General features: G+C 43.5%; 1 protein-coding gene across 3 annotated transcripts in view; it reads right to left on the bottom strand.

The window, feature by feature from the left end:
• Positions 1 to 1025: 1025 nt before the first annotated feature.
• The window catches only part of zfyve19 (zinc finger, FYVE domain containing 19), a 62370-nt gene continuing 44985 nt past the window's right edge, over positions 1026 to 18410 (bottom strand). For 2 of the 3 annotated variants that reach the window (XM_068039663.1, XM_068039665.1), the window contains exons 6-11: positions 15795 to 15903; positions 13424 to 13636; positions 9110 to 9192; positions 7711 to 7803; positions 2789 to 2928; positions 1026 to 1688 (exon numbers count right to left, since the gene is read on the bottom strand). In XM_068039663.1, the coding sequence (XP_067895764.1) occupies positions 1616 to 1688; positions 2789 to 2928; positions 7711 to 7803; positions 9110 to 9192; positions 13424 to 13636; positions 15795 to 15903 (711 nt within the window). In that variant the 3' untranslated portion in view covers positions 1026 to 1615. The remainder of the gene's footprint in view (positions 1689 to 2788; positions 2929 to 7710; positions 7804 to 9109; positions 9193 to 13423; positions 13637 to 15794; positions 15904 to 18410) is intronic. The other variant, XM_068039664.1, reaches the window with a different exon arrangement.

Here is an 18410-nt window from a genome sequence, read left to right as displayed (position 1 = left end):
ATAAATTTTTTTTTTTTAAAGATTTTTCCATCTCCAGCCCAGGAGGGAGGGTTGAGCTGCTCCTGTAACTCTGTCAACAATACTGTGTGACTGATTGCCAGATAGTAACTGCCTTTGATCTGCTATATTCTCTATCACTATGGAGGAGCCTCCTTGCCTGCTCTTGGTACTTATGAAAGCACAGAACTTATGAAATAAGTAATTCACTACGTCGAGAATCACACACGCGTATCCGCATCCGACCACTTAATTCTAGGGTATGCAACCATGGAACGGCGCGCTTCTGTGTGGTCTAAGAAAGGAACGTGGGGGAAGAGTGGGTGGATTTGTAGGCTTCTCAATGCAGCACAGCCTTTTGCGCATTATCGCATCTTCAGTAATCACTGGAATATCTCTGTATTTGTTATCAAACGAAGCAGGGTTTTAAAACTAAAAAATAAAGGTTATGTATGTTTAGCAAGGGACCTGATTGCATATCACATAAATCCATGAGTAGCATTATTTGGGTAGCATTCAAATATTCAACAGACATTGGCACATGTGCTGCTTGCATTATGGAAATGTCTGGAAATAGTGGTTACAGCTAATTTTAAAAAATTAGTTTTATTGGGAACTTCTTTGAGTGGTATATAAATACACAAATATGTCATGAGATGTGTTTTGAATCAGAACATTGGCACCTCTAAGCAGCTCCAGAATCTCACAATATTCAAGCAGTGGATTCAGTAACGGTGACAGGCAGCTCAATCAAGTGGCATGATCAAGCCTGGAAAGGCCACTTTGCTGAGTTTCTGTACTGGACTGCTGTCAATGTAGGGAGGCATCGAGTGGGAGCCAAGCACATTCCCACAAGCAGGCTAGGAAGGAAAACTGAGAAGCAGGGTCATATCAGACTCACTCTCGCCCATCTCCTGACAGTTGGTGGTGAAGCTGGTGTTCGTAGAACCAGAGAACAGATGGCCCACAGCAAGGTGACAACTGAGGATTAAAAAAGATCACGGCTTCCAAAAAACAGAGTTGTGATCACTAACAAAATGCTCATATATTGTTAAGGTTTGCACTCATTCAGCAATCATTAAGTTCTCCATTTCAGTGGAGCATACACATGGAGACATCTTAAGTTATAATACAATACCATCACCCTATTACACAACAATTGATTACAGTGAATTCCAATTTAAAACACTGCTCACAACCCCTTTATTTCTAAGTTCAACTATTCAAAATTAGATTCCAGTATAATAAGCTGCAGCCTCATTTAACCCATTAACGTGCAATATTTCCAAATGCAAGGCATCCCTGGACAAGATGCTGCAGTGGTAACCCTAAGCAATGCACAACAAGATGCACTAAGAACTGTTACAGCACTGCAAACATCCAAGACCATTTGTATAACAAAAGGGCAACTCTGGATGCTTCTCGGTGAGACACCAGCACAGCAATGTGTCTTGCATCACTTGTGTGCACCAATTTGTGAAGAGTATAATGGCTCCTCCTATCACTCTTTGCTCTTGCCCAGATCTAATTGAATAAGAATATGTGCAAATGCTGAAGCGATGTTAAACTTCTTTAGTGTTTGAATGTGGTAGACTCCGGGTACATGGACCTTTGTATCTTATTTCTTCTTGCTTGGTGGACGGTACTTAGATGTTCTGTGTTCTTTTCTCTCAAATTTGTCATGTCCTTCCCTGTAGAGATAAATTGATTCAGTAACTGTTTAGAAGTTTCCCTCTTCTGTTAATCTCAGAGGCACGATCCAGGAAAGAACGCAAATATGGAAATAAATTGCTTAGAGGAGCAGAATGCCTTACATTAAGATATTAAATACCTTCCAGGTTAGTACCAATAAAATCAGCACCTTCCAATCGCTTAAACTGTTACTCTATCTCTACTAAAAAGAGTGTGGAAAGGGGCACAGTTAAATTCCAGTGGGGCAACTATACCACCAGCAAGTTGTAAAGTATTAAGTAGAAATTAGAACACGGAAGCAGGCAATTTAGCCCAATCAGTCCATATTAGTATTTATCCTCCCCATGAACAATAGTTCTAATCCCATTTCATTTTACTCCCCTTCTCCTTCACCCATCTCACCAATTTTAAAATGTTGATAGTCTCTGTTTCAATCACTAACTCTGCTACTGCATTCTGCAGTCTTAGTATCCCTTTAAACACTTAGAAACATTTTTCTCCTCCTTATCCTAAATCTCTCGCATTTAATCTGATATCAATGCCCTCTTGTTCTGTACCTCTCAACCACTGGAAATTATCCTTTACTAAAAGCTTCCTGAAAGTTACATCATGCGGTTTTCCAAGGACCACTTGAGATGTCACTTCGTCAAAAAAGTCGTACAGCTGATCAAACGGAATTTTCTTCTCTGAAACCGTGCTGGTTGACACACACCAGATTATTTTCCCAATGATCAATTCCATTGTTTTACTGATCCCACCTTAGCATATATAGCTGTGTCAGGAGACGCAGTGCAAACATTGGTGTAAGGTATTGGTGTACCAAGTGCTGTGTGCACAGTGTAAACTGACTAATATATGAATGCATGGAAAAGATTTAAGGTTTTGCAGTCACCTGAAAATTGTTTAAAAATTGTCTAAACATAAAATATTTACTGAAATAATAAATATTATAATTGCAAAAATCTTGAGTGAAAAGATATCATTTTGGGATATCCAAACAGGTTGCTGCATGATAAAGTGAAGTGCAGTGATTCCTTTATCCCTTTGACCTGCCTCAACCCCTCAAACCACATCCCAGCTGGTAATCAGTTGTTCTCACCTAAAGCACCTTTGGCAGTAGAGATCTCCATCACAGTCATGGCAACGGAGTACAGCATCACTATTGCAGATACAGCACCATGGTAGCTCCTCATCACTGTCTGCTGTCTTAGCAACTGACACAGTGGGTGGGAAATGCAACTGACAGAGACACAAAGTTATAAATTCACTTTTAGTCAACAATTTGCACTTATATGGCACCTTTAATGTAGTAAAACATCCAAAGGCTCTTCACAGGAGTGCTATCAAAGTTTGGCACCAAATCACACAACAGATATTAGGATAGGTGACCAAAATCTGAGAGGTAGGCTTTAAAGAGCAACTTAAAAAGGAGGGGAGAGGGGTAGAGAAGCGGAGAGGTTTAGGGAGGGAATTCCAGAGCTTAGGGCCTAGGCAGCTGAACGCACAGCTGCTAACGGTGGAGCGACTAAAATCAGGGTGCGTAAGAGGACAGAACTGGTAAAGCACAGAGATCTTGGAGCGTTGTTGGATTGAAGGAGGTTGCAGAGGTAAGGAGGGTCGAGACCATGGGAGGAGTTGAAAACAAGGATCAAAATTTTAACATTAAGTCAGACAAGTGGCACAACAGAAATATAATTTAGAACAATAATAGCACACACCACATTGTTCTATATAATGATGGAGCTGTGGTATATTTAGCTTACACACTATTTGGAAGATCATACATTAATAAAAGGAGTCTGTGGCTAGTCATGTGTTAGTGTCACACACTAAGGGGTTTCCTTGGCAGTAGCCACTGTTGAGGAAGCAGTAGCTTTACTGGCATGTCCAAGGGCTACTCTCTATCTTGTCTAATGATAGAGTTAGATTGGATTGGGGAAGGAAAGAAAGTCTCATACTTAGTGTGGTCATGTTGAACTTGTTCAGTTTACTGAGGTGGAACGTTGATCTAACTTGGCAATGTTTTTCACGTGGTAGATTCTAAATTAATTTTTGCAGGTGCTTTAGAGAAGTCACTGTTGCACTAGATTGCAGGGAGGACACTGGATCTTGAGTAAGGAGCAGGTGTTTCTCTGGATTGTTATTGTTGGCACAGCTATACAGTGTTTTCAAACTGCTGCAGATCATCTTTGCGATGTTGGGACAAGGAAAATGAAAAGTATTTGGTTTTGTGCATTGGTTCTTTGGGATAGGGATTACCAAGAAGGGTTCAGCCACTGTATACAGTCAGGGGTTTAACAGATAGGTTTGTCCCGCTGGACTAAAATTTCTCAAAGTTACTTATCACTTGGGCTCAGGTTTGGAAGGTTGAATTCTCCCTTTCTTCTGAGGAGTTGCAAATATATTTAATTGTCTGTCCACTGGAATTTGAAGATGGGCCTATTAAAGTCATGTAATCACTGCTTTCCAACTTGGATTGGTAGATTTCAAATTTCACAAAACGTGCACACCCCAAGAGTGATCTGGACAACCCAATACGTTCAGGTCAGTGAAGCTGTTAGGAGGGAGAGGGTAAACAATTCACCCGGCAGGGACCTTGCTCTATTTATTAGATGGACTTGTATTTATAAAATGAAATTACACCTAGTTTATTCATAGTTTTTCCTGCACTACGTTGTTTAGGGTACATTTTTACATATTTCCCTCTTTCCTACTGTCACTTCATATCAGACAGTAGGCTAGGCTGGCACTTGCTTCCTCACCTCTGTGGTGCCAGAGCTGACCCTCTCTCTCAACTTTTGGAAGGAGCTCAGTGCCTCTTTAATATGACACATAGGACTTTGCGAGGATTGGTAGACAGAAGCCCACATTCCATCAGTCCTCTACAGATGACAGTCTTTAAATATTAAATTCCCTAAAAAATGTAAACGCAAAATCTAATCGGTAGAAAATACTGCAAAATGTGTGAGAATAAGGATGTAATTTCTTTACACTCAATGATAATGTTGGTAATCAGTTCAAAACTCAAGTTGCAAATTACACATTGAAATTGGAAATTTATAAAAAGAAATTACGGAAAAAAAATTTGAGCCATAAAAATCTAGACTCTAAACTGTCAGCCATCAGGTTTTGATGTATTCGAGAGGAGCTGAAGGATCTCCTACAGGGCTGTCTGTATTACAAGGCCATTAACCTTTTCCTTCTTGTGGCCAAACTACTTGCAATCTCCTCAAACCACTCACTCTGGCTCTGTGATCAACACTCAGTGCCAGTTAATGAGCATGGTCAAAGCTCCATTCTAGTCAGGATTCACACAATGACCAAGATTGGGAACTCCACAACTTGTCACCATCTCTTGAACTCTTTTAATTATATTTTATAGATAAAACCAAGTTCTCCTGGAGCAGATTTCAAAATTATTTAAATGTCATGGGGGGGTGGGGGGCGATCTTGTCTCTTTCAGCTGCTTGCAGAAGTCCAGAACGGGAACCCATGTCCTTGGGAACAATGTTTGGTTCACCCGAGAGAGATCACTGTTTCCTTGGAATGTGCTGTCCTCCTAAACACTTGCCCTTGGTAGTTAGCAGCGAGTGGTGTTAGCACCGCAGCCTCACAGCTCCAGCGACCCGGGTTCAATTCTGGGTACTGTCTGTGCGGAGTTTGCAAGTTCTCCCTGTGTCTGCGTGGGTTTTCGCCGGGTGCTCTGGTTTCCTCCCACAGCCAAAGACTTGCAGGTCGATAGGTAAATTGGCCATTATAAAATTGCCCCTAGCACAGGTAGGTGGTAGGGGACTATAGGGAAGGTGGGGGTGTGGTAGGAATATGGGATTAGTGTAGGATTAGTATAAATGGGTGGCTGATGGTCGGCACAGACTCGGTGGGCCGAAGGGCCTGTTTCAGTGCTGTATCTCTAAATAAATAAATAAATAGATTGCCACACACCTGCATCTAGCACAGAACAGATCAATAAATCAATGCAAATCCAATTAGGGAGAACTCCAGTGAAGGCTGTGGTCTTTTACAAGGGCACCCCCTCTCTGTCCTTCAGAAAACATCTGGTATTGTGAGATTGGATTTTGTTTATTAAAACCAAAAAAATTAGAAACCTTACTTACAGGCCTCCTGCTTGCCTGCACTAAACCTGCAGGTAGTGTTTTATTTTACAAGAGGCAAAAGAGTCCAAAGTCAGTTTAGGATAGCAAGTATACAGTGTACCATCCCTCTGTGGGTATCACAAATTAGACACCTGTCCTTGCTCTCTGTGGGTGTAACAAATGTAGACTTTGGTCATATTTCTGTGGGTCTAACAGAAGTCGACCCCTGTTCCTTCTCTCTGTGGGTATCACAGGTATAGACCATGCCCTTTCTCTCTCTGGTGTAACTGGTGTAGGCCCCCTTCATATTTCTGCGTGCATAACAGGTGTAGACCTCTGCACTTTCTCTTGGAGGGTGTAACAAGTGTAGGCCCCTGTCTTAACTCTCTGTGGGTAATGGAGGTGCAGACCCCTGTTCTATCTTTCTGTCGGTATCATAAATATAGCCCTCTTCCTTTATTTCTGAGAGTGTAACAGATGTAGAAGTCTAACCTACCTCTGTGGGTATCACAGGTGTTGACCCCTGTCCTATCTCTCTGTGGATATAAAAGGCCTATGTCTCTCTCGCTCTGTGGGTATTGAAAGTACAGACCTAAGTTCCATCTCTTTGTGCTGCAACATAAAGCACCCTACCCGAGAGCAGCCCTTAAGCAAGTGACTGCTGGGATTGTGGCCTTCGACAGGAAGTTCATAAAACCAAGGAAGGGACATACACAGTCACTGTCTGGATATAATGAGTAATACAGAAACTACGTAAGACATCAACAGAAGGTAGAGCTAAAGGTATGTGTCCACTTCCACTGTGGAGATCTCAGCACTTGGGTAAATACTTCTCTGATAAATTTACAGGATAGAAAGCAGGTGAATTTACACACTTTAAGAAATTAAAAATTGTTTCCATTTTTGGTGCTTAGTGCTCGCAAAGATTGCAGGCCTGATGTTATACAAGTTAGGGTAAACCTCTCTCTACAGTGCCTCAGTAACATGCCTTCACTCCAAACCCAGAAAAGCATCCAGTACTGCAACAATATGCCCTGGTCATTTTCATACCAGCTTCAACTATCATAGATTAAAAGTGAAAATGTCAAAGGAGGTTTTGGTGATGTTGGTTGAGTGATAAATATAGGTCATAAGATTAGACATAAGGCCCCTTCTCTGCTTTAAATAGTGTCAATGGGACCTTTTACATCCACCTGAGGGCAACAGGACCTCAGTTTATCATCTCATCTGAAAGACGGCACACCTCCAACAGTCCAGCACTTCCTCAGTAATGCACTGAAGCCTCAACTTAGATTATATGAAGTCTCTTGAGTGGGGCTTGAACCTGCAACCTTCTGAATAAGAAGTGAAAGGGCTACTAAATGAGCCAAGGCTGTCACCTTCGGCGTAAAAAGAGATGTTGGATAAAATATTTTCACCGAAGTGGGAATAAAGTTCGGAGTACGTTACCAGGGAAGTTCATTAAATTGAACAGTATAAGTGCAATAAGGAACAACTCGATCCACTACTGGAGAAAGATGGACTGAAAGATAGAGAAGCCAGGTCAGTCAGTTTAATCTATGAAAAAGGAAATGGGCTTGTTCCCAGAACCTCTTGTGCTAAGCTATCTCTGTGATTGAACTGGTATTGCCAATTGATAACAAATTCCAGTTTTGTGAAGTTGACTAATTCCTACCAGGAACTGCCTTGAAACTACTCTTAATCTCATTTTACTCAGGAACATTTCTACCCGTCAGAAGTTTTCTTCACGTCAGTGTTGATAGATTTAATCGTATCTGAAAAGGCAGCTGAGGTATCAAATGCAGTTGGAGCACTGAATTACTGCTAGTGCTAGATGAACATTGTGAAAATCAGCAGCACCCACACGTTTATTCTCTGTAACAGAGGTAAATGTGTGTTTACATCGATGTCCAATTACGAACAGTACCTTCTTCCCAGCAGGTTTGGGATGGGCTGGTTTAGGTTGCTCTACAGGGATGTTGTAGCCACTTGCTTCATCCAAGGCAATTTCTTCATTAACCTGAAGATATAAAGTAATGCAGTTAGGCTGTGGAGAATAGCGTATTAACAGGAGCTGATAATATATCAGCAGCTTACAGGAAAGGACTGATAAACAAATGCATCTGTTCAAACAGATTCATTATTGGATTCATAAGCCTATTATAATTCTGCTGTTCAAAGTTTCAAATAGAAACTAAACAACAGCAACTTGCCAATGGTGCAGCAATGAAAATCAGGATTGTGCAAGATACCAGTATTGAAGGAGCACAGAGATCTTTGTGAGGCTGTAGTGCTGGAGGAGGAAAGAGACTCTGGATAGATTTGAAAACAAAGAGGAGAATTTTGAAATCTATCCTGATACCTGTACATTTCTGTGCCACCTATTTTAAGAAATGATCTTGCAGTGATATAGTGCCAGTCACCAGCACCTCAGGATATCCAAAACTACTTCACAGCCAGTGACGTGCTGTTGAAATGTAATCGCTGTTGTAATATAGGGAACGCAACTGAGAATTTACGCACAGCAAAATCCCACAGTTAAGAGATAAATGACAAAATAACCTTTATTTGTTGGTTTTGGTTGAGGAACAAATGTTGGCCAGAACTTCAGGAGAACTCCCCTGCTCTTCAAATTGTGCCATGGGACTTTTCATGGTTTTCTGATCTAATGTCTCAGCTGGGTGTAACAGTAGACAGTAACACCTCTGACAGTGCAGTACTCTCTCCGTTCTGGTTTAGATTATGTACTCAAGTCTCTGGAATGGGGCTTGAATCCATAACCTCCTGACTCAAAGATGAGTATGCTACCATTGAGCCTAGACTGACATTACAATATACTACAAGCTGGGGAAGACACACAGGCAAAGTTCACTCTATTCAAGCTCCCCCCTAATCAACCCAAAAAAAGACAACATTTCAAATCATCAATCGGCAAAAAGAAAAGAGTTGATTTTCTATCCCTGGGGTTTTAATAGAGTTGTCGTGATCAATTTTTATGCATTTGGAGAGTTTACAAAGGAAGACAGCTTCATAAATAAATAAGTAAATTAGCTTCCGGTATACTATCCCAGTAAATTGCATCCTATCCTGGGATTGAATTTACCCTGGGAGTGGTGGCAGATGGTTTTTGGGGTGGGGGAAGTCAACTATGTGGGGGAGGAAAACATTATTTAAAAAAAAAGGGTAAAAAGTTCCCACGGGCAGAAAGGTTCCATATTCCATGGTACTCCCTCCTCATTATCCTGTATTCCTTACAAAGTATGCACCTCTGCTGGGCCAAACACAGACCAGATAAAAATTACCTCTTAAAATACTTCAAATCAGACCTGTTTCAGAATTCGCTGGGTCAGCAGTTCTTCATTTTCTTCATCGCTGTCCGCCCCATCATATTTCCAGTCATCCACAGCTACTGTGAGAACATAAAGCAGAAACTGTACACAACTTTCAACTCATCTGTTACATTCGCACTCTCAGCATCAACCTCATGTATTTACAAACATATACACTGGCAGTGGTGGTAGCACACTCATGAATCCAGGAGGGCAGACTCAATGACAGATCATTTCGAGCACACCCAGCTCACCTGAATGTCAACTTTACCATGGCATCTGTGTACTGTTACAACCCAGTGAGAAAGAGGTCTACGGTTCCCTTTCAGCCTTCATCTGGTCTTACCCTAAGAGGGTTTCATTTTAAATACACCATGTTTTTAGTTCCCCCTTGGTGAATCCTTGCTCACCGCTTTCCAATTATAAAGCAAGGAAACCAGCACAAACCAGGCTCTTAGGTTTAAAGAAGAAAAGTTGAAATTTATTAAAATTAAACTTAAACTCTAATTTGGTTAACGCCACAACATGCCCTTGCTAGCATGCATACACAATACACACATACAAATAGAGACAGAAAAGAGAAGAAAAATAAAGTGGAAAAGTTTGAGGCAATATATGAAGTGGTTTTGTTACGGTTCTTCGAGCTCACTGTAGAGTCCTTGATTGTAGGTAGATCTTACTTTTCGTTGGGGCCTGGTATTCTTCTTAAACCTTGTTCGGCTGCAGGAGACTTTTCTCTCATGGGGTTCATGTGTCTTCAGTGGATTCAGAGACTTGAGAGAAAGAGATGGGAGCGGACAGGAGAGATCTTCTCAGTCCAGGAGCAAACAGACACTCTGAGTTCAAACTGTTTGTACAATTCAGAAAAAACCCAGGTTGCTAAGCAGGTTAGTAATGTGACTAACTGGTCCAACCACGTATTGGATTGTATCACCTTAGCAGTCTCTGGAATTCTCCCTCTTTCACCCAATATCTGGTGATCAAGGTCCATTGTGGGTTGAATGTATCAGGGAATGGTCCTTTGTCCTTCCAATCACCATTTGTTAATATGCGAGTGTATTTTCCAGCCACGACTGATCTGTTTAACAAGTCCTTTCTTCACTCCAGTAACAGTTTAAAATCAATAGTCATGATAAAATTAATGTGCCTCATTCTTGGCAGGTGGGGGCCGAGCAAATGACCAGACAATCTGTTTTTGTGATGTTGATTGAGGGATAAATATTGGCCTGGATACCTGGAAAAACTCCCTTGCTCTGCTTCAAAATAGTGCCACAGGATCTTTTACATCCACCTGAGCAGGCAAATGGGGCCACGGTTTAATGTCTCATTTGAAAGACAGCACCTCTGAGAGTGCAGCACTTCCTCAGTACTGCAATGGAGTATCAGCTTAGATTTTTGTACTCAAGCCCTGAAGTGGGACTTAAGCCTAGAACCTTGTGACTCAGAGGCAAGAGTGTACCACCTGAGCCACTGCTGACACCCATGTCACAAGTGCAATGAAGATTTACTAAACTGATTTCTGGGATGAGGGGATTGTCCTCTATGCGGAGAGACTGAGTAGAATATCCCTAGAGTTCAGAAGAAAGAGAGAAGTGATCTCATTGAAAGAGTATAAAATTCTTAAGGGGTTTGACAAGGAAGATGCCGGGAGGACATTTCCCCAGCTGGGAAATCTAGAACTGAGGAACGCAGTCTCAGAAGGCAGCATTGGCCATTTAGGACTGAGCAGAGGAGAACTTTCTTCACTCAGAGGGTTGTGAATCTTCAGAACTCTTTACCCCAGAGGGCTGTGGATACTCAGTCATTGTGCACATTCAAGACAAAGACTGACGGATTTTTGGATACTAAAGGGAATCACCGGACATGGGGATAATGCGGAAAGGTGGACTTGAGGTGGAAAGGCAGCCATGATCCTGTTGAAAGACAAAGCAGGCTCGAAGGGCAAAATGGCATACTCCTGCTCCAATTTCCTATGTTCTTATATACCACTTGAACCCCTCAGATTCCAGCCTCTAAAACTCCCATGTATCCATCATTCTATATATAAACAATCTGACCCCCAGAAGTTTATGAAGTACGGCAGGTACTGGATGTAGTGCTACATTTGGATATAGTGGTATTGGTCATCCTGGAAGAGGCGACATTGGCAGGCTTAAGGGTGGAAGGACACAATCTTATGTCAACCTCTGAAACCGCACCCCTCCCCCCCCCCCCCCCCCCCCCCCAAGGATCAGTAATTGAGAGCTCCCCATAGTGCCCACCTGGGGGTGATCTTTAGGGAAGGACAAACTTTTCCCACCAAAGTTAAAAGGTTATATTGGCAATAGGGGATTTCTGGCCCCCTGTTGGCCTTTTCTGAGGCTGTTTGAATAGCAAACTGCAGAGAGGTTGGAAAGGAGATTCTGATCTCTAATCCCAACCATTCCCTTTGCTCAGGCACAGTAACTAGGAATAAAAACAGAGTCCAACGAAGGGTACCCATTCCATGTGACATGAAGTCTTCATAGGGGCTGACTGGCTTTCAGTGTATTTAAATGCTTGGTTTTTACATTAGATTTTCAGTATTTGTAACTTTTCCTTATTAGATCACAATCACTTGGGTCTACCCAGCAGTAAAGGTTGACAGTTGGGACATAGCTCCCAATCCATCTCTTCATTTTGGAATTGATGATAGACTTCCTCCTCCTACATTGGGAGCTGAACACCCTTGAGATGTACTTGCATCCTCTTTACTGCCCAGAGGAATTGTCAATGTGACTGTCCAGGTCACAGAATTGTCAGGCTGGTACCTTGACTGGCAGCATCTGAGATAGTGGAGACAGGGGAAAATAGTCCCCTTTATTACAATCACCCTGTCCAGTTGTGATATGTGCAACTATTCAATCAAGTCTTGTTGGTGTATACTGGTTAATAGATGGGAAGGAGGCAGGAAGAATGCATGGGAGCTGAGGCAACTGTACATACGGTGGACGTGGGTGCCAAAACGAGTACCTGCAGAAAATGAGTTAAGACCAGCCCAAGGTCATATTTCGCACACACAAGTTCTATTAATTTCAGTCCCTCTATACCTAATGACTGTTGGAGACACTATGGACAGAAAGGCATCCTCCTACACATAGGATGTTAAGCCCCGCATGCAGCCTTCTGGATAGTAGCCACTCGGTCCATGACATTCTTGCAACTCAGAGGGCCAAGTTCAGTGCTTGTTGGGCCTTCTTACTGCAGAGCAGGGGCCTCAGCAATGAGTAGACTCACACCAGTTTCATTAACAGCTGAAGGCAGTTTCCCCATCCCCTCGCTCCTCTCTACCCTATGGCAAAGGCCAGTCCTTCCCACAGCTGGCATGGCTGAATTACATGTGGAATGTAAACCAATCAGAATCAGTGATGTTCAGCTCCCATCTAGAACTGAAGAAATATCAAGCAATCTGGGGCACACTCTGTTAGCCTCACTCAGCAAAGCTGCTCATCCACCCCAGCACAGCAATCCACTTGCTGACCGTGAAAGGCAATGACCCTCTACCTAACACGCAGGGCCATTCCATCTCATCAACAGGCCTACCTAGTCTCCAGAAACCATAGCCAAATGAGCTATCTCAACCCCCTGACCCACACTGTTCCCAGTGCAAGCAGTCAACCCAAGGTACCTGGGTGCATCACTGTCCTCTTCCATGAAGCACCATGCAATCAAAACATACAAAGCTGTCGCAAATAGTATGTAAGCATACACTTTAATGTATAATGGCTTCATAAGATAGATCTGTGAATGTATTTTCATTTAAAAACTCAATACAAAAAGAAACCCATGTAAATTGTAGCTCCCTAGTTGGCTTTGTGACTTGAGCTTTGAAGTAAGCCCAAGGTCCAATTACCAGTTGATGCTGGATTAGATGAGCTCAGTCAGAAGTAGAGGATGCGGGAGGGACAAATAGTATCTAAATTCTATCAGATGACCCACTGGGAAATGCACATTGTACGAATGAATAGCATGTCAACACTAAATATCTAGGCTCACTCAAGCTTATAGCCTCGTGGGCACAATGGAAAAATGGGCGAAAAATACTTTGCTCCAGCACGACCCATATTTCACTGTTCCTTTACAGTTGCTGGGTCAAAATCTTGGATTGCTCTACCTACCAAATACCATAGTGGCAACATCATCACCATAAGGATTGCAGGAGTCCCAGGAGAAATCCTATCATCATCCTCTCAGGGAGACACATGCAGCATTGCCAGGATTACCCACATTCCGAAAATATTTTTAAAAATTTAGAAACAAGCACTGGGCATATCCAAAACCATCTGCACTCACCAGCATTGGGCTCCTCTCCTTTCAGCGTGGCCAGTCTCCTAGATATCTTTAAGACTTGCTCCTTATGTAAATTGTCCTGTTTCAGCTCAGCTGTCGCTTGGTCCAACAGATTACTCTTCTCCTCCTCAAAGCGTTTGGTGTTATCATCAGTGTCAATGATGAAATTACATGGATCAATTCCTTTATTCAGGTCATTCATTGCACCATCTGTACCTAACATACAAAATGTTGCACTCTTATGTGTTGCTTAGAGATATTGGGGGTTAAATTGGCTCATGTAGTACCTGTGTTTTTAGGCCAACAGAAGGCTTGAAACTGGAGTTCAAGATATGCGTGCACACTTCCAATGCGAAGTGTGCAGGACACCAACTTCTAAAGGGGTTTGTACGTACACACCTAATGACTGCTAGCAACATGCAGAGCGGCGAGATGTGACATATTAATGTGCAACACTGACTTCCTGTTACCAGTTTTTCTTTCCTCTAATCTTCCCTTCCTGCCACACTCACATTATCAATTCCCTTATTGCTACCTTGCTCCCTTGCCTTCTCCTCTCTCTAAATTATTGTATCTTCCTCAGGGTAGTTTCCTATGTGCAACCATCTTCAGCTGCTTCATCAATAACTGTGTTTATGGCTCAGTAATTAGGTCAAGACATTCAATTTTCACTCCTGCAATTGTAAGTGACACAGACAAGGTTAGTATTGTATGAGCGAAATATCAGAAGTACAGGATTTTGTGTGTGGAGTGTTTCTTTCCCCACAAACTTGGTGTCAAGGACCAGTCTAAGTTACGCTCCAATCCACTGCATAGGAAATGTGCACCCAAAACCCACTCACAATGCACTGACCTTCTGAACTCAAACATGTTTCTGAAGGCAGTTGCCAATACATCCCAGGGTACTTGTCCACAGGAAAAAGGCAGGAACAGTTTATAGGGACAATAGCTCCATTAACTTAACAGGTCCTAAAAGTATGAACAGAAACCTTTGTTTTTTTCCACATGGATACAGAAAGGTTTTGATTCCCAATAACATCCCTTTCTTTTCTTTTACTGAATAGCAGAGGAATCTCAGCAACATGCCACTTTCAGCAGGACATGAAAGGGGATCCTGGGAAACAGGAAGTAGCGATTCTGATGAGGGTCACAAGTGATGGCTAGTGCTAAATATGTTGTAGTGGGTTGTGTCCTTATATCACCACACTGGATTGGGAAATCGATCATGAACATATGGAGTCAATGTGCTCCCAATCCTTTGTTCATGCTGCTGGTGCAACTTTTTACAAGCCTAGCTTCACAGTGGCATTTAGCAGGCCTAGAGAAATTGAATGTTCCCCAACATGCAAATGCACTGCCGGGTAAAGTATTGAGCTGCACAAACAAGAAAGGTTCCGAGTTTTATTTCTGGGCCTATGCCAGTTTACTGATATCAGCCAAGGCAATGAATGGGAGACTTCAATTGAACACACCAATTCCTGCAGTAAGGAGTAAGAATAAACAGCTTTTCTGCTTCCTGCTTCCAACAGCTTTCCAATGATCGCTGTGGGAAAGTGTATGCGTGCTGGTGTCAGCTGTGATGTTCCCCCTTGTAGGCGAGAAGCAGCTGGCATTCACTATAAATAATGGCCAATTGGATACCAGTGAAACTGCACCTCAGCAAGAGCTAGCCCACTCAACAGAACAGGGGAATGAAGTGATGAAAAATAATGGCAGCAGGGAGAATAAAATGGGGCAATGGCATGAAGTATTGGGAAACAGGCTTACCCGCCAGAGGGTGGGTTCCAAAAGTTCACTATGCCATGAGGAGAAGTAGGCTCATTTTCTCCTTACACTATAAATGAGAGAAAACTGGGTCTTTCCCCATGCTTCCCAGTATGCCAGATGGAGCATAGCATCCTTACTTAGTTACTTTCTCAGAGAATCTTAAGATGATCAAAAAAAGGAAAACTTAATTAAAATAAAAAAATAAAAATTTGTTTGGAGAAAGGATTTTTAAAAAGAGAGAGAGGTTAGAGAGTGCATAGAATTTACAGCACAGATACAGGCCATTCGGTCTAATGGGTCTATGCTCCACAGGAGCCTCCTCCCATCCTACTTCAGCTAAACCCATCAGCATAACTTTCTATTCCTTTTGCCCTCATGCACAACATCTAGCAACCCTTTAAATACATCTATTCTATTCACCCTATGCGGCAGCATGCTCTACACTCAATACTTTCTGGGTAATGAATTTTCTCCTGAATTCCTTATTGGTTTTATTAGTGACTGTTGTACATTTATGGCCACTATTTTTGGAATTCAAGAGTAGTGCTTCAAGATCAATATAAAGGTAAAGGTCAATGTGGAATAAAAGGTCTTTTATACAGCTTACCTTCAATGCGAGAGCTGTATTTTTGGTCAATGGCTGCTTCTTCTGACATCTGTTTGAAGAGGTCATTGACTTGTTCTGTTTGAGTCCTGTTATCAGGAGCCTGAAAATTCTACAACAGAGAAACAGGGTTCACCTCAACAGGACTTTGCAGACAACTAAGCAACTGAACTTAGGATATGGTGGGCTATGCCTTCACTTCTGGGAACCAGGTCAAAATCCAGACTAGACTGCTGGGATGAAAGCCTCCTTATGATTTATGGCTGTAAGGGTTCTATACGAAAATGAACAGGCATTCTCAATCCAGCTGTTGAAGTGTAACTGTTGTTACAAACAGGTGGGAGGTGAGAGGGATGGCTCTCCTATTTCACTCTCAACTGACTACAGATAGTGTTTTGATTGAATTGTGTTTAAACCTTTGAGCATTTTCATGGCCAGAAACCAGACAAGTGACAGGTTTTCTCATAGGTTGAAAGGAAGGTAAGTATTTATGAAACAAAACCTGAAAATTCACTAAAAAGAGTTTATGAAACCTTGTTTGTTTTCCCGGGAGGAAAATTTAAACAACGCAGACCTGGTTTGTCTTTTCCTGGTTCTCTGGAGTCAAATTTAGAAAGTTTCAGGTGGACGGATGCTTTGCTAAAGACTTCTTTGGTTAAATCTCAATCACAGCCCGATGGCGAAAAGTCCTGCAAAATCTCTCAGGCAGGGAGTTTTCAAGGTCACCTTCCGTCTCTGACTCGAGGTAGTTTTAAGATGGTATTCGGGCAGGGTCTTCCTCCTAGCTTTCTGACTCTGATTATAACCTCCTTATCAGAGACTTGGGGCTGGATCTTATGGGCCCCCCTGAGATGGGGCTGGAGGCGATGGATGGCAGAGGGTCCGTCGCCAAGCAATCTTACCAGGGGTGGGATGGGCCATCGAGGGCTTTCCCACCCAGAGGCTAATTGAGGCCCTTAAGTGGCCTATTAACATCCAATTAAGGGGCTCTCCCCGACGTCGCTGGGATCTTATCAGCAGAGGGGAGGGTGCCTCTGCCTTGCTAAATGGGGCACCCTCCCCGCAGGATTGGGGTGGGGGTAACTCCTTCGTGGGCAATCTGTGGCCCATGGAAGAACCCTGCCGGAAACCATTTCAACCCTCCCCGGGACATCCCTCCTCCTGGACTGCACGATCACCCTCTTGCCTCGTACCCCGTCCCTCAGCGGGGTCTTTCGGACTGGTCCCACATCACCTACCTCTGGTCCGGGGCTCCAGCACTGGGCCTGGGTCCAAGGCCTCTGCAGAACCAGCAGTGGTCACTGCTCCTGGTGGCGCTGCCAATACTGTTGAGCTGCTGGCCTTCTGATTGGCCGGCAGCTCTTAGAGGCCTGATCTCCATCTTTATAGGGATGGGGATCCCAGCTTCTGAAACTTAAAAGTAAAAAAAACTGGAGGGGGGGGGGGGGGGGGCAGGAAAAGGGAAAGGCATGGCTCTCCCCGCCTTTCGGCCCCGTGCTGGGAGCCCTGTCTCAAACAAAATCCAGCCTTTGGTTTTTGTCAAGTGACCCAGGTTTCTCTCTCATTGTGTTATCATAAATGGCTCGATAGGGCTGGATTCTGTTTTCAGCCCGTCAGGTTTCGTGGGGGGGGGCAGAGAATCAGAGCAGCAGCAGCCACCAGGGGACCCGACGCCAGTATTACCAGGCCTGATCTTCCTGGTGGCAGAGAGGCTCCGGGGCGGCCCCTTCACCGCTCTGTGACGGGACCCTAGTTAGAATATTTAAAATACCTCTCTGCATACATTACCATGTCATCTGTCGCGATCTTCCCATCTGTTCCGATCTTAAGAATGACGTGTGTCACTCATGCGCCTGCGCTTTCCTGTCCAGGAGAAGCTGGCGCCATGGAGGAGGGGAAGGGGTTATCACTGCATTTTAAGTGTCGGTGGGAGGTGGGGCAAGAGGGGTCACAGCTGCATTCAGCGTATACATGGGGGGGGGGGGGGGGAGGGGGCGGGTTGGCGGCAACTCTGCATTATTTTATGGATGCGGGGCAACTCTGCATTATTTTATGGATGCGGGGCAACTCTGCATTTTGTTTGCAGGCTGGCACCTGCTCACAAATCAGGTGCGCTATCCACAGCATTGCCTTGGCTGCCCCTGCCATGTGACTGGGGTGGCGGGGGGGGGGGGGGGGGGGGGGAAGGGGGCGGGCAGTCGCCACGTAATCATGGTGGCGCAGGTCCCATGGGGCCAGCCATGTTCCATGCCTGCCATCACCTTTGGCGGTGGCACTACAAAATCAAGCCCATGTTGTTGCCATTGTTAGACAATGGCTTTGGATGCTGCTCGTCTCTATGCCATCATGATAATGCGGTGCTTTTTTGTTTACACCTATTATCCTGAGTTTGAGTCTGGAGACTTTATGTCTGCAAAGTCGTTAGTCCAACTGGTTGAAAAAGATGGCCATTAATATTGAATGGCCCATCAGCATTTCTGATGCTTTCTTCAACACTTGACTGGACATGATGTTTGGTTCAGAGTTCCAGCAGTTACCATGTGTATTCGCAGTACAGGAGGGGTCGGTCACTCGTCCTCTTACTCCATTTTGTCCTGTAGCAAAAGTGTCCATTTTGGA

This window comes from Heterodontus francisci, chromosome 9 (genome assembly GCF_036365525.1).
Source record: "Heterodontus francisci isolate sHetFra1 chromosome 9, sHetFra1.hap1, whole genome shotgun sequence".
In the NCBI taxonomy this organism is placed as follows: Eukaryota; Metazoa; Chordata; class Chondrichthyes; order Heterodontiformes; family Heterodontidae; genus Heterodontus; species Heterodontus francisci.
This window is presented reverse-complemented; position numbering and strand designations above follow the sequence as displayed.